The sequence below is a fragment of the Typopeltis vanoorti genome, chromosome 17 (assembly GCF_054136105.1).
Source record: "Typopeltis vanoorti isolate ZY-2024b chromosome 17, IOZ_Tvanoo_1.0, whole genome shotgun sequence".
Taxonomy (NCBI): domain Eukaryota; kingdom Metazoa; phylum Arthropoda; class Arachnida; order Uropygi; family Thelyphonidae; genus Typopeltis; species Typopeltis vanoorti.
Genome location: NC_143565.1, coordinates 115,622,365 through 115,639,085, shown reverse-complemented (window position 1 = coordinate 115,639,085; position 16,721 = coordinate 115,622,365). Strand labels below are relative to the sequence as shown.

At 38.9% G+C, this 16,721-nt stretch overlaps 1 protein-coding gene across 2 annotated transcripts in view; it reads left to right on the top strand.

The window, feature by feature from the left end:
* The first annotated feature begins 376 nt into the window (after positions 1-376).
* LOC150097822 (uncharacterized) overlaps positions 377-16,721 on the top strand; it is a 39,680-nt gene continuing 23,335 nt past the window's right edge. The window contains exons 1-2 of one of the 2 annotated variants that reach the window (XM_090407187.1): positions 377-537; positions 10,406-11,330. In XM_090407187.1, the coding sequence (XP_090263313.1) occupies positions 10,418-11,330 (913 nt within the window). In that variant the 5' untranslated portion in view covers positions 377-537; positions 10,406-10,417. Of the gene's footprint in view, positions 538-9,840; positions 9,953-10,405; positions 11,331-16,721 lie in introns of those variants that run through there. The other variant, XM_090407188.1, reaches the window with a different exon arrangement.

Genomic DNA, 16,721 nt, shown 5'->3' with positions numbered 1-16,721 from the left:
ATCTGTAATTTTATCTTTGCCTATAACTTAAAAACGATATTAACTGGTTTAAAAGAAGAATATAATAATAATATTCTTAAAAGAAGGACAGAATAGTGATAATAAAATTCCATAAACTGACTAAGGGACGTCTGTATGAACCGTTCCGCTGACTCCACCTCTGGCACTGAGCAAAAATCAGGTGACTTTGTCCTCTGTTGCTTTGTTATCAAAGGTGTGCGTGTGTGTCCACGTGGTTATGTGTGTGTACATAGACCATAGTTCACCGAGATAGTAGATGTATTTGCGACAGCTTGAACCAATGACAATTCCCCTCGGATATTGCCACATTGGCCTTTTCACGCCGTCTGCGCCACGAGTATTGTTTTTGGATCTTCTTAAGAAGCCATAGAAATTCTTAAATTTTATCGAGGTGATCTACATATCGATTATTTAGCGATCCTTGTGTTTCAGGCGAGTTGTCGGAACTCCATCACAGCTATTAACTCCCTTAGGACTTACTCTCGAATCCAAGAGGTCGTCTCCTTAGCGTTACAGGTAAGAACACTTCACTGATATCGTTAATCAGACCGTAGATTAACGAGGCAATAACATTAGCCTCGTATGTGTGCGTGTGAGCGAAAGTTAGTTCGAAATATTAATCGTAAAAACAGGATCTAATCTTATCTGTCGTCTCCAGTATCGCAAGTTAGACACTTATCGTGTAGCATTTGGAAGACCCTATAAATAAAATGGATTAAAATAGTCGAAACGATTCTTTGGGTGAATTTTCGATGACTGAACGTGCACGCAGTTCATTGTTCTGAGCGTGATACCAGCGACCATTTGATTTGAATGAGTGAAGCATCTCACACGGAGATAAAAACAGAGGCGATTCTGGCTTCGTATTGTTGGGAAGAATCAGTACAAGATGGCGGCTGTTGAGAGATAAGAAAGAGCAACGGGGTTTTACCTTTATTATTACGCTATCCTTGATTATATTGCGAAGCATTTGCGGTTGCTCTCTCTGACGATTTCGTTTTATTGTGAAAAATTAAGCAAGAACATCCGATTTTGTTGGTTCAAAATAATGCATCCTGGGTAATAACAAAAGTAAAAAAAAAATGAAATTCAAAAAGTGACTAAATAAAAGGGACCAATGATAGAAAAGGCCTGCTCAAATTACAGAACCATATAATCGATCAGAACAACTCTTTAACTCCAAAAATTGAATGGGATCATAAACAGTGGAAAGAAATTTCTATTTCTCCCCGCGTATCGGAATTGGTGCGAGATTTTGATTGGCAAAATAAAAGTGAAGTAGAACGAATAAGAGTAATCAGAATTGCAGCCGTCTGGGATGGGGGAATTTTGATGTCTAGGACTGACCTTATATGCACAGACAGAATAAGTCTCTTGTTCTTCATCTTCGGTGTTCTGCTGCTGAGGATGCACAAGATCGATATTCATATGAGAAGGGATGATAATGATCGGCGACGAAAGGTGTTTTTTTTTTTTTTTTTTTATGGATGCGAGCAGATAGTTATTATTGGAAGGAGGGAAAAAATAATGCTAGAACACAAAAGAATTTTTATTTTACCATTTATATTTTACCGTGATTTTTTTACCAAATCTCTAGGATAGTGATACACGAAAGTGAATCTAGAGAGAAATTGAGAAAGAGAAATGAGATCTAATTTCTCCCTCACGGAAGAGTGCTTTTGGCTAGACAAGCATTTATAACAATTCTGGTTATTAATTGCATAAACGGCTTGTGAGAGGTATTTTGCAATGACCCGTCAAGACTGCTTCATCCCGTTTACTTCTACGTGGGCATTCTGTAATCAAAACCTCTCCAGGGCTTTTTTTTTTTTTTCTGAGGTCGCGGCATTTATCTGCATCCTGCGCTTAAGAACTCGGCAAGCACAGCCTGCGATTCCTCTTAATTCAAATGCCAGGTTCAAATTTTCTACTCCTCGTGTTCGACTTGAGTTTTAGGGAGAAATAAAAAACAAATCTGCGGGAGGTTTAAGGAAGTGAAAAGAAGGCAAGTAAGTTAGTTCTGGGTCAGAAATTCATTAGAATGTCGTGAGGTCAAACATTGAAGTGAGCGGGTGCATTGTCGTGGTGGAGAAAATCAATTTCTGTCCTCTACCTCTCTTGTTTTTCCTACAGAATATCCCATTAATCCTTCTCGTCGAAAATCCACCTCACTGAAGTTCAACATAACCAACAGCCATCACTTCGCTCTTGAACTTGAAGAGAAAAAGAAACGCTCAGGAAACAATCTTTAAGATGGAATATTTCTGTAGTAAATTTTAGCTAATTTAATGCAGAATTTGCCAGCCTAGTTGGATGTTTGAGTTTGTTTAGCAGGAGATGATTTTTATCAACCGGTATGAGACCAGCACGCTGCTTCTTGGAGATACGTGTTTGATCTCTGCAACAGGAGAGTGGATCGTCTAACCTTTTCCCGCTCAAGAAAAGTATTCTTGAGCGAGAATCACATAAAACAAAAAAAATTCAAGTTCGCTGTTCCGTCATGTATCTAACGAGAGGAAATCGCGAGCGGAACAACTCACAATACCCGCCTTACAAGATGTTGCTTCTCAATAACACAAAGTCAAGATGGAAACATAAAGGGCAAATGATTTCAGCAGATTCAATGCATCTATATCTGGAGACTGCAGTAGTGTCATCTGATGGTCAGTGTGGAAATTAATGGAATATTCCTCGTATTTAAGAACAAAAATATATAATTTGGAATTCTTGGTGTCTTTATTGAAGTGGGTCTAGTAATTAATTTCTGTTTACGTCGAATAATTTAGAACGAAAGTTATGGAAATTGAATGGAAGTGTGTGCTTTAATATGGTGTCAGACTCGTTCATCGTGCAACCAGCACGCACTTGCTGCAATGATGAATAAAATCAATTAAACATCTTGAAAACATCCCCAAAACCTGTCTGGATTTTCTTCCCGTCTTAACCGCGATTTCGTATTGGATATCACAACGGCAATCGGTGATTAGGCTGGAAATTTCGATAGCTGTAAAAGATAAATATTTCCGTGTTCTACAAAGGATGAAAACGTAACGAGGACGAGATCGTTTGATTGCGAATGAGTTTCGTTTTCAGATGGGAACGGATTAGATGCGAGTGAATTTTCATCCTATGGGAAAAAATACCGGAGAAATGCGAGAGAGTTTTATCTTTTTTCCTCTTAAATTTATGAAGAGTGATTTTGCTCGCATAATGTGCTTTGTGTTGCGGTTTTCCGTGTGGAGGGAACTGATTGAGGGAAAGGGAAACAGAATGGGGGAGGAAGAGGAGATTATTTGCTGAGATTCAATAAAGACGATGCAGATGGTGAAAAATGCTAAAATGTCGCTTTTGCAAATGACCTCTTTTGCGTCAGAATGCGAAATTCCAAGCGAGGTCGACATTCCACTTGCACGAGTTTTGCACGTACGAAGATTTTGATGTAAGGGGGTTGCGACATTCTTATCTCCTTGGCGTATTTCAGGAAAGGTGGTTTAGATAAAACAAAAAAGACCGAAATGTTTTAATCGTAACTGGAATTAGTTCGGTGATGAAGCGACGATCGGGATTGAAATATTTAAAACATTAATCCGACATTGGATGATAATCTCGTTTAGCATTAGAACATCGCAGGACAAACTTCTTAGCTGGCGTTATAATGAGGTGATAGTATTAGAATTCCAGACAATATGAAAAATGTGCATCTGATCGAAAAGTGGTTGACGAGGAAGATTCGAGTCCGAATCGATCCGACTCGAATTATCTGGAAATTCAGGGTAAGCAACGAATTTCTATTAGTTGTGTTAGTTGTATCAAATATTTGAGAAATTTACTGTTTGTATAATTAAAAAGCCAGGCGAAGTTATGAACTCTTCGATAAAATTACAGATTAAAATAAACGAAATTAAATTTTAAAGAAAAAATCAAATTTTTAAAATTGGGGCAGAAAAACGTAAGCCAATAAATGAAAGGGATCGTCTCGATGATGTGATGCCAGGAAAAATTAGAAACTTACAGGATTCGAAGTAATACCCCCTCTAATAAAGGGGAGTTCTTTCCGTAGGTGAACCCATTTTGTTTCGTCTTTACCGCTGTTGGAAAGATTTATCGAAATCCCTTTTTGTCGCCGACAGGCAAACATCTACTGCGATTGGTGGAAGTTACGATTATGTTAAGCTTTCGAAAATAATTGAAAGGTTTCGAAGCTAAATTCTAAAAATAACATTTCGATAGTGAATTTAGAAAACGGCCATAAATACCTTGAACAACAGACGCGCCGTAATATTTTCTTTTACCGCTCTCCCTCAGAGAATTCTGCGAACCTGCTGAGGAGGATCCAAACTGATCCGAAACAGATAAAGGAAACCTAAAATATATTGTACGACAGGTCGCCATCGGGAATCGTTGTTGTGAGCTCTCAAGGGATGCATTTTTGACCCTTGCCAAATCTCCTGATCTGTAGCTCAAAAAATGCCAGAAGACCGTGCGGGGAGGGGGGGGGGGATGGAGAAATATGTGAGCGCTTCTTCCGTTTTTCAAAAAAAATTCAAACTCATGATTTTCGGTCAGAAATCAGCGGCTCAGCTTAAGAAAGTTTTCTGTTATCTCGACTGTTGGGAATCATTTTAAAGATGTTTCGATTGAGTTCCCCCCCCCCCTCTTTAAATGGACAGGACCATTTAAGCAATTCTATACGCCCAGCGCAGAATTTTCATATTTTTCAGTAAATCTTCTCTTTCACTAACGGATTCGCAAAGTTCGAAACGAAATTTATTGTTTTTCTTATACACAAAATGGATGGGTGTAGTGAGGGCTACCACACTGCGCGAGGGAGATGTGAAGCTATTCCGAAAGTACGACAAGCATCTCATTGCGAACAGTTGCTGATACAAAATCAGCATTGTCGGATAGTTGGTTATAAGGTCGTTAAACATTCGAGAACCGCGAGTAAACTTAATAAGCGAGTTGCAGTTGAGTCCGATTGTCTGCCGCCTTGAAATTTCATCGAAAATATTTTTTTTTAATTTAAGAGCCACAAACCAGCAGACAGAATCAGATTGCGTTTTCCCTAATAGTGGGCTACATCGGCATGAAAAATTCATGGAACCAACTCACGAAGTTCCCATCAAACAAGAATTTTTTTAAAATGTCTTATCGAGGTTTTAAAGGTAAAATCGCGTTTTTCGAAATTCGTGTTCCCTCGGGCCCCGTTCGTCCAAGCCCTGGTAAACATGAGTAAGCACTTCGTCATCCTGCACACCAGAGAAACTGTATTAATCTGGGCTAATGAGTCATACCACTCCGTCAGTGACAGCTGACATGCAGGAGGTCACAGTTCAGCGTGTGATGTTAGCGGTGTTTTCAGGTCAAAGGTAAATTGCTTGTAGCATGGGTGTTCGGTCGATAGATTGCTCTGGTCAGTGTTCGACACACGTACTCTTTGGACAGGTCGAACACGGCGCTCGCGGAGTCATTTCAGAGTCAACTCTTGACCCTGTAATTCCTTTACACACCCCCTCGTAGCATATTTCTCCCTCCCGTGAAGTGGTGCAATTTTATGTATGGGGTTGTTAGTGAGGGGGATATTAATTGAGATTCTAAGTTTTACAGAACTTGGAGAAGATTGACGGAATCGCTCTCATGGGATATACAAGAACGTGGCAAGCATTAAAATAAAATAAAAAATAAAAAAATAGGATAACGGATGAGAGTATTAGTAAAGTCAAATGAGGGAAAGCTGATGAAATAAATTTAAGTGAAGAGGAATTTGCATAATGCAATTATTCAAATGTATTTAAATGTCATTATGCAAATGCAAATATGAAGATTAAGGTCTTACTTTTGATGCATACTGAGGATCGGTTTGGAAATGATTATTAATATGAAAGTGGTGGTATTTGTAGTTCTTTTCCTAAATAATACTGCGGTTCAACCTGTGATCAACGTATCTCCTTTAAAATGCAAATCATTAACAGTGAATGATGATCACAATACATGTATTGCAATACTAAGTTACACAAGTTTAACGCAGCACTCATTTGTATCTTAACTGATTATGCAAAGATTCAACCGCTAAACATCTCGTTAATAATAAATCAAAGTCAAGAATAAGTGAGCGCCAACTCTTGCTTCTGCGTAAAGTGAACCACAAATCATTTGACTTGGTCAATTGGATGAGTGAACCCAATGGATCGGCTGATTAAATCCACAGAAGTGCAGCTACGAGCTTCCTTATCGTAGTCCGCTTCCACGATGCCCTCTGGTTGTAAAGATCTGGGTTTTGACCCGTCTAAATGCGAAGAAACTTTATCGGGGTGTTTCAACTGAAGGTCAGTTAGCCGGTCTCGTACGGAAGTCGCTGAATTTTTTTTCCCGCAGACAGTTTAGAAGAACACACGCAATACACAAATTTCATTACAACACAAGAGCTTCGTAAGATATCTTCCCATACGGGACTTACGGCTCATCATGCGCTAAATAAATGTGATGACAGTACTCGCGCGCTGCTCTTTCGTATTCGAACCCGTGAATTTGCTTGTGGAGTTTCCGCTTTGCTATCAAACAGCTCTTTTGGCACTTAAAAAGGAAGCCATTAAAGTCTGGAATCTCCGAAATTTTTTAATTAAATATTTTAAAATCACATATTTGAAGAGTTTGGGGGCTCTGTTTATAATCCCGCAGTAGGTCAGCGGGGAGTTAACGCGCTCGAGATTCATTTGAGCATCCTCCACTTCCCTTTTCTTCGGAAATTTTTCATTTGAATTTGGATCGGACGTGGTGATCGCATTCGTTTGCTCGGCTTTTCCTGTTTTATCTTTAAAACGTGAACGAATCGAAATAGTAAAACGAACAACCAATTAAGTAAATGGAAAGCGTCTTAGTGGTAAGATCGTCTTTGGATACGAAAGATTTAAAGTCGAATCTTCTTTGGGGACATCCACGTGGCGTTTTCAAGTGAAGGTGCTGAGGAAGTTGGTTGGTCAGACGGAAGGAGAAGTTTTCTTCCTCCGAACATTGGATTTTTGGTTCGTGCAAAATAGAGGGACCAGCTGGCTCACGTGCACTGAAAGACAAAACAGATGGACCCTCCTTATGTCAACCAAAATTCAGTAGATTTCAATACATAAGAAGCCATCTTGTAAACTGTCCATATGTTATTTCATATTTTCCCTGTTTTCTGCTTCGAAGAAAGCATTCTCGTCAACCACGTTTAGTACAAGTGCTTCAGGAATGACAACCGAAGATAGATAGATAGAGAGAGAGAGAGAGAGAGAACAACTGTTTGACCATAATTATCTACAGAACAGTGAAAATGTACTCGGCTTAATAAATTTTTATTCTCTCATCTTAACTATAATAGCAAATAGAATGAAAAGACAACAAAATTCAGTATGCAATGGAAGTAGGGGAACACTCGGATCATAAAAGTTAAAAAAAACAAAAAAACATGAGTGACGTAATAATTAAAAATGAAAAATTACATCGTATTAAATTTGAAAGAATGAAAGTTTGGAAATTTCTACGACTACGAAGACCTTTTTAAAGTGGAAAGCAAAACCATAAGAGACGAAATGGTGTTCAGTATCACATAAACCACTTCATAGAAGGGCGGCCGATATCGGGAAAGTGTAATCCCCCTCTTATATGAACAGCTGATAAAGATGAAGGTGTGGCGGACTATGAAAAGGATGCACACAAATAATTAACTGTTCACGGTTTAAGCAGATCTCGCTTGTATATTAAGTGATGCTAATTTTTGATTTTCGATAAAATTGCCATATATAAGTCACAAAGCCTGACGAACCTGATATTTCATCCCCCCAATATATATATATATATATATACATATTGTAGTCTCCCAATATGAACTGGGTCACCATGGAAGTAGTAGACCCAAAACCTCCCGCAATGGGAGAGGCCTTCACCTCACCTTCAGTGGGTACAAAAATAGGCTGTTAATAAAAAAATATACACTGACATCGCGCGTGAAAAAATTATGTCATTTAAAGATCAACCTGTATGTAAACATTACTCTTACTTAATCTTAAATCTTTCAAGATTGAAATCAATAGTGTTTGGATTCTTGAAGTTATAAGAGAACTACTCTGCGTCTTGAGATCCCCCGCCCCCTCGTTACATCTCTCTTGTTTAGCTGAGGCCGAGAAATAAACTAACATTTCCTACAGTTGGAGGGACAGAAGGAAATGAATAAGATTAATTTGACCCTTATTATTAAAACCACGAGGGTCACAGTGCTTTCCAAGGACTGCGACCCTCGTTGCGTCTGCTACAGAATACCTTCGGAGAACGCTGCAGTGCAAAATCAAGGATGGATTACCTTGATGGACCTGCGTTTCACTCAGGACTTCTCCATGAGTGCAGGTCACAAAGATGCCTCCAAAGATCTCGATCTTGAGCCTCTCTCTTCCATGTTATACCCACAAATTTCACTGGTGGATCATCTTCCCATCTTGTAGGTGGTCTTCCTGCTTTTCTCTTTATTCTCGGCTGCCGGTTGAGTATTCTATATGTCCATCTGAGTACTCTAATAAGACACATAGTATTTATGTGTATCACTGAATACTCTTCCAGGCGGAAGAATATGATTTACTTGGGCTCAATTTTGCAAAACAATTGATTGTAAACTTGATCGTAGAACGCAGATAAGATTTAAAGGAAGATGTTCATTAGAATGTTGGCAAGGTCAGCTGTGACTTATGGAACTAAATGCTCCGAGGTAAAGAAAAAGTAGAGATTGGTATTACGAGAGAAAACAGAAAAACCAAAGTCTAATTAGTGGCCGCAAGAAAGGACGCGGAAAAACCATCTAAGATGGTTTGTTGTGTGCGAAAAGAAAACGGAAGACGTTTAGAAGAATAACAGGGTTATATGCGAAGGGGTACAGAGAAAGCATAAGAGGGGGGATGGCTTGAGGAGTTAAAATTTCTGGGATAAAGTTGGAAAAATTTTGTGTGTGTGTGTGTGTGTGTGTGTGTGTGTGTGTGTGTGTGTGTGTGTGTGTGTGTGTGTGTGTGTGTGTGTGTGTGTGTGTGTGTGTGTGTGTCACTTTCTCAGCATAGTCTAAGCTAATTAGTGGATGATTCAAATACGGCCTTTGACCCCTTGCCCTAAATGGCACTTTCTGCTTATAAACAGTTGTTTAGTCATTGCCGTTGACGGGAGTTGATGTGCAGGGTCGTAAAGAGGCTGTTCCCACGATCCAAGCAGATTTACCAGCTTGTTCAGGAATTCAGGAATTTTCTTGGTACGTACCTTTTCTTTGAGTTTCTACAATAAAGTTTATTGCATATTATTCCACGTATATTTCGTTGCGTTTTTATTGTCCAGTGTTCGAACTAGACAACGCGCGAAAGTTGACATTTGTCTGGTTCAGATAACGATATCACAAGTCTTATCTTTAATTTACCTTCAGCAACTGAAACTGCAGATAACTCCGAGCAGTTTAACCGAGGAGATAAATTTATCAAACCGTTATCTCTTTCTGTCTCTTCTTACAAGTGAACTAATCTCTTTCCCATTTGGAACAAGATTGTGTGCAAAAATTGTAATCTGTACTTTTCATTTTCATCGCAATTTATATTTGTCACGTGATAGAAATTAGCAAATCCCGTAATAGCCAAAAACAATAATAAATAAATAATTTATTCTGGCAGACAACAAAGCATAACAAATTCTCGATTCTTTGGTGAGCTTCGCGCAACACGCGCTGTGTACATTTCTTTCACGTCTCGAGAGAAATAATATTTATTCGGAGAGACTGCGCAGATGCATGCATGCGTACATAATATTAAAGCTATTGGTGAAATGCGAAAGCTTTTCAAAATAGCAAACGAAAAACATTTGATAACAAGAATTAAGTTTTGGGGACTTTTACACAACGTACAGTTAAGTGAGAAGCTACACTAAGGGAGATGTACGTATGCTTTGATGTATTTTTGATAGATAATTTTAGTTAAGTGTTATCAAAACTGAATAATTGAAATGTTTTTCTGCGAATATCAAATTATTGAACAGTGTCTCTTCAGAACTAACAATAAATTGACATCGAATCATAAATTATGGATTAAAAAAAAATTTTATGGATTAAAAAAAATAGCTAACAATATTTATCAATAATTTCGATTAAAATTATGTATTTGTTACAAACATTCTTCTGTGTGCATTAACGATGTTTCTTTCCAGAATGAATTAACTAAAATACTCACATGAATTCAATTTCTATCTTTTTTCTTGAGAACAAAATTAATGGTAAATCCATATTTAATGCTAACTCGTATCGATCATATTTATGTATTATATTGAACGTTCGTTCGTTAGGTGACGCCCAGTAATGTTGACTATTTTTCTTCGTGTCTATGATTGATAGATTGCGAGGTCGATGGAGGAACATTACGCAGCGGCATGGACGGAAAGGCACCACCCATCTACCATCGTTACGAGCATCAGAAGGAGCGAGCACACCCCTACTCCTCCCAGCCAATTAGAATCCATCTCTCCCGCCAGTTCTGCCGATGTTTCCGCAGAGAATCACATGTCGGAGCAGATCTACGCGAACGACAGCCCAGTTCAGGGTGAACTCCCCGCCCATGCGTCCGTCATCAGCACCATCAAGGTGGAAGTGCCCTCTAGCGGTGAAGATCGCGATCCACTCTACAGGGTGGTCGCCAACAGTCCCAGTGGCATCGCTATGGTCAGTACGTACGCGAGTATGGCTCCCGTAGCCTATAGCGTTGCCACGAGTTACGGCAATCCGAACGCCTATGCGACGAGGGATTTATTTCCAGTGTCCGGCAAACACGGACCGAACCTTAGTCCGAGCTATAACCACGTCGACGCCGTAACACATTCGCCGACGCCTCCACACCCGAGCGTGATGCCGACCCCCGTGTATCCTCCGGCCGGCGGCCTGAGCATGCTCCAGTACGTGTCGGGTCCTCCGCCAAATTCGTCCTCGGGTCAGCACGGCAACCAGACGGCATGGAACGCTGCCGGTCAGTCCGCAGCGCCCGATCACCATCATCACCACTCTCCCGTCACATCCTACGGACTGTCGTCGGCCAGCATGACTCCCAGCCTCGCCTTGAACCAAGCGACGATGAATATGAACACACCGCCGACACCCTCTGCAGTTGACCCGGCCGACTTACAGAGACACGCGAGCTTTTCTTCCTTCTCTCCGCACACCTATCTACGACGCGACATGTCCACGTGGGGAATCTACGACACGGCCATATCAGCTGTGCAACATCCAGGCTACGGAACCGATGCCATGGGTCACCATCTAAGCGCAGGTATGTCGATGATACTTTTTGTTCATGTATATGTGTTCATCTGTCTATCTCTCTATGAGTATCTTAGAGAGATAGATAGATCGTATAGTTATCATATCTTAGATAGATAGATCGTATCCCGTATGCTAATCCTATTAGTACTAATTAAACCTGCGCTACGGATGGAAGGATATATCAGCAACGAAGTTGACCCTGATGTGAAGGGGTTTACTTTAAAGCGCCCTCTTTTTTTTCTTTTTATTGGGCGAAGTTATTTACTTCTCCACTCTATTATCTGTTGTACTGAAAATGAAATAAAAGTCTCAACCAGTTCAGCAGATGAAGCGAGTTCTTATCTGATAACTTTTGCTTTCATTGTCTTCAAGTGTTTCTTCGAACAAAGTTCAACGGAAGAAAATTTCCTAAGATTATCCGATGATGCGTCACAGATTAGCCACGAAAATTATCGAGACTGATAAAGTTGTCGATGAAGCGAATTACATTTAAGAAAGAATGTCGGATGAAGCTCCATCCAGAAAATCTTTATTTTGAGGATGGAGCTTCGTTTTCATCCCCTAAGTGTCTTCTCTTTTCGTTGTCGAACTTTGTTTGGAAACGGACGAACGCCTTGTTCGTTGTTGACTCCACGGGCACTCTGAAAACGCTGTGGGAATATTCACACTTTCCCGCGTGACATCCAAGTATGGTCCTATTGTTTTGTTTTTGCTTGTTTTTTTTCTTCCTCAGTTGTTGACTTTGAAATCTTCCTGTGGTATCTGAACCGAGAAAATAATTTCCAACGCGTCATCGGTTTACAAACAGACGGTGAACAGCATTATGGCAAAGATCTTTATTCGTTGGGCGCACGTGCTGTGAGAATATCCGGAAATGGTGGAAGCCAACTTGATGTCTTTTAGGAAGTGGTTCTGATAAAACCGCTCAACTTGAAGAGTTTTACGTAAAATTCAATTACTTGAAAGAGTAAATCGAAACGTGTTCATCAATTATTCTCTGGAAACAAACGAAAAAAGTATTGTGATTTGGAATTCGGTTGAATATCACTAAAAACAAATCCCTCGTATAAAAAAAATAACGAACTATAATAATGGGCACGCACAGGAGTATGTAAATGAGTTATTATGAGGCTGCTTTGTTTGCCGAGAATAATTCTGATCTGCGCTAAGAATGTCTGAAAAGGTGGTCAAGATCGCCGTTTAAAACTGCTTCGCACACACACACACACACTTTCTTGAAGTTTAAGGCTTTTTAGTGCGAAGACGTCTACTTCTTCTATGACTTCTTCTTCGACTTTTTCTTCTTCTCCACTTTGGCATTCAAGACTTCAACTTCGCTTTCCTTAAATTGTGCGCGAAGTTAAAGAAGTGCAGTTGAAATATTTGGTACTAAAGAAACTGAAGAATCAAAGAATGTCGTTAACAAAAGCAAGAATTGAGTTTAAAGAATGGTTTAATGGGGGCGAGAGAGAGAAAGAGAGAGAAGCTTCAATAGAAATTTAATACTCCCCAAAATACCTCAGCTTTACATCGGAATTTTATCTCGAGGAAACACAATAAAAAAACTCCAACAATGTCAATGAAATTTTATTGTCAAACTGAAGCCCCCTTTTGACGCTGATGCAAAGTTACCACAGAAATAATAACAATAATAATAATAATAATAACGACCAATGGAGACGCGTTCGGAACTCGAAATGTCGTAACGTAATGGGGACTTCGCCACTGCCGCTTGCTATTTTTAAAAGCCGTAATGAGATAAAAATAGCTTCATCTGTCCACTTGCCGCCGGTGGATATTAAAAGTCGCAGCTTTGTTCTCCGTGCTCATAAACTGTGCGTCACGAGGGAGAACTTCACACATTTTCCACGAGGTCGGCATCGAGTTTTCATTATTTTGAACCCCCCCCCCCCCCCCGGCAGAATAAGTGGAGAATGAGAATCGGGGATGGCATTGCTACTGTGCGGCTAATTACAGTGGTGGAGTAAGACGACGACAGCGATGCAAACTTAGATTTCACATTCTGGACCACCCATAGTGGTATTCTTTTTCTTTTCTTTTTTCTTTTATTTTTTACGAGAGTTTTTTGCTGCTTTCTTGGCTTTGTTCCATATTGCAAATATGAAAGATGGTTCAAATACTCGCTTTCAGCAGTTGTTAAATTACTGTCAGTTTCAACAATAGAATTATCGTCTGTTTCAAACATAAAACGCTTTAACAATGAAAATCTGATCATTTCAGTAATAAATACAATATTTGAATGGCGACAAAGAAATCTGGTCAATAATCAATAGGGTGGCCCTTTCAACTTATTCAAGTTTCATTTTTAACTATGTAATCGAACATAAACAGAAATCATACAAATTATCAACTGCATTTCTTTCTAGTTGGCTTTAGATTGCGCCGTCTTCCGTTAAAAAAAAGTTTTTAATATTCTATCAGTTCATCCATTAAAAAGAGATTGCTGATTTTTAGAGGGAAAAAGATGTTTAGAGGCTTGTTCGCTTAAATAATAATGATACCCTCCCTTTTTTTTATCTCAATCATTTCGATCAAAACAATCAGAAATCCTGTACGGTGAATCTGATTTAGCTACTAAAACGTACTAAAACAGAGAGAACTCATCTGCGTACTGCTCAAATGAAAAACGAAACGTTCCTAATTTGCATAGCTGACTATTCGATCCAAACTCTGCGTTCTCATGAGGGGGGAGGGGGGTAATCGGAAAGCATTCGGTCGAAAAGGACTTCGCACCTTTTTGTTTTTCAGCAACTGCCCCTCCTTAGAACAAGGGGATATCCAGTCGACGCGCAGAACATCAGTAGGACTAATAAGACCACGTGACATTGTCGTATCTCAACCGATATTGTAACGATTAAAGAGTTCTTACATTTAACAATACTACTATTAGGTGGATTTAATGGTGCTGATCTAATCAATACGAATGTATTGGAGATTTTTTTTTTTTTTTTCAATTTTGGACCTTATTGAAAATTATCCTCAAACTATGGCATGTTTTTTTTTTTTCTTTTATCTTGGATCTCCGATTTTCCTGATCTTACTTAACACCACTGTGTTTATGTTTTGTTACATTTTGTCGTCGACAGTATAAACATGAAAAAATAATATTCCAAACAGAAGTGTTACAAATGGGAACAGCGAGGTCGGGTTGATTCCCTAAAACCACCTATCGAATACTAATCGCCCATTTATTCAATTTCTGAACTTCGAAGTTCTTATAAGAGAATTCTCTAATCAAACAATAATTTATGGTTTTATGGTTCTTCTTGGCGAACTAACTGTTGAATTGCTCTACTGGGAATTCAGTAGTTATTTAGAAGAGCATTTAGATTTAGAAGGCGTCGATTCCTTTTCCCATACAGAAAACTTACGGCCATAAGAAACGAAGAGATAAACAGCTGTAAATGAAACATTTTAGATACATTTAAACATTTCCAGTCCAGATTTCATCTCTCGATGTGAGACTATCAATCACCGCGCTCATTCGAGTCCTCAACCAGCTTGACAAATTTGCACGTGTTTTCCACACAGCAGGATTTCCAGATTATCTAACCTTTAGCCTGTTCACGGTACGATAGGTTGGCGAATTTCGTGGGAAAGATTAGCATTCAAACATAAATAAAATAAAATCACCACCTAAAAGAATTGTATTCGACATTCAATGGAACCGTCGAAATGGCAAAAGTATTTGCATATGGGAAGAGACATTCATCGTCCAACTTGCAAAAGGAGGCCGAAATGATTGCGTGGATTTAACTTCTTTTGCAAAAAGACTTCATTTCAAAGGCCAATCAGATTTTCAGCTGTCTGTTAAGATATAGAATGATTCTTTTGAATCCACATAGCTCATCCTTCAATAATGTTCAACGTGAAGACATTTTTCTACAAAATATCTCCTACGGCATTTTTTTTTTGACGGTTTGTTTACATTTTAACATTTCTTAACGAACTCAAAAACGCTTTATCTAAAAAACATGGATTTGTATTTAAAAAAAATCATTTTTTATGTAGATAAAAATAATTATTAAATCGTATATATTTTTCAAAATAGTGTAGTTATAAAATATTAAAACTTCTAAACTGTTTTAGGAATTTAAATTAAATCTATAAATTTGAAATACATTTTTATATATTTCTCTAAATTTCTAATAAATTAAATGAGTTCAAACAAAAACATCTCCATTAATTAAAAGTTACTCGTCTCAAACTGTATCAGCAACTTTTTAATTATTTTAAATGGAACTAAATTCTTTTCAACGTGGACATTATTTTTTATTTAATTTAAACATATAAAATATAACGAGGATATTAACCAACCGTCAGCGTTTTGAAGTCCGCGCAGTTTAGCCTAGTGGCTGTGCGCTTCGCAACCCTATGCCTCGGGAAGGAGTGTCCTAGGTTCGATACCGTCAACGACGTGAGGAGCCATAGCCAAGTTAGCCGGTCTTGGGCGCGGATAGCAGGGTTTTTTCCAGTTTATCTGGGGTTTTTCATCCCACCAACAGGCAGACCAGACCCGTGAACACACGGATCTACAGCCATAAATATTTAACTCCCATGAGGGGGCTCAACTCGTCCCAATAGGGACGGGGAAGGAAACTCCATATGAATAAATAAATAAAAATCGTTTTAAAGCCAAGTGAACGAACCATAAATGTTTCGAATTTACCAGAGAATTAATACGAATAAACCTGCGACATTGGAATCGCCTTCGCTTGCACTATTAAATGATATAAACTCTTGCGCAGGAGCCCACGTGGTCGTCTCTTATTAGGACAAAAAAGCCTTCTGTTCCACACTCTCTGGTGAGACTCTCCGTTTCATTGATTTGGTTTCGAATTCAGCGAGGGCGGATTCAGATTGGCAAACAGAAACATTTTAGGTTCTTTATTTTGCTCATATCATAACTTGGATGTATTACGGAACGTACCATTGAACAAAATATATAAAATTCGACCAAATTTAAATATATCAAACTAAACCCAAGTATAAGTTTATTTCGTAGCTTAACTCATCAAAACATTGTCATCATACCGTTAATATTTTGTCATCAATAACCTTTTTGATTCCTTACGGAAATATTCCACTGCAGTGCGACTGTTTGTTATCGATTACATCAAGCGCAACGTGGAGGGATGATGACATTTCGGCAACAGCCTATTGACCAACCGCGAATAGTCGCTCGCTTCTGAGGGCGAAACTGCATCATCATCGCAATGCTCGAAGTCTTTGTTCTCATCGATGCAAGAGGTCGTCTTGTAAATCAAAGAAAATCTTATCGTTTTAATAACAACGCAGCTGAGGTCGTTGGAACAGTAGAATCGGATCACTTTAGCAACTCGTACGGAAATATTATCATTCGTACGGAATAATATGC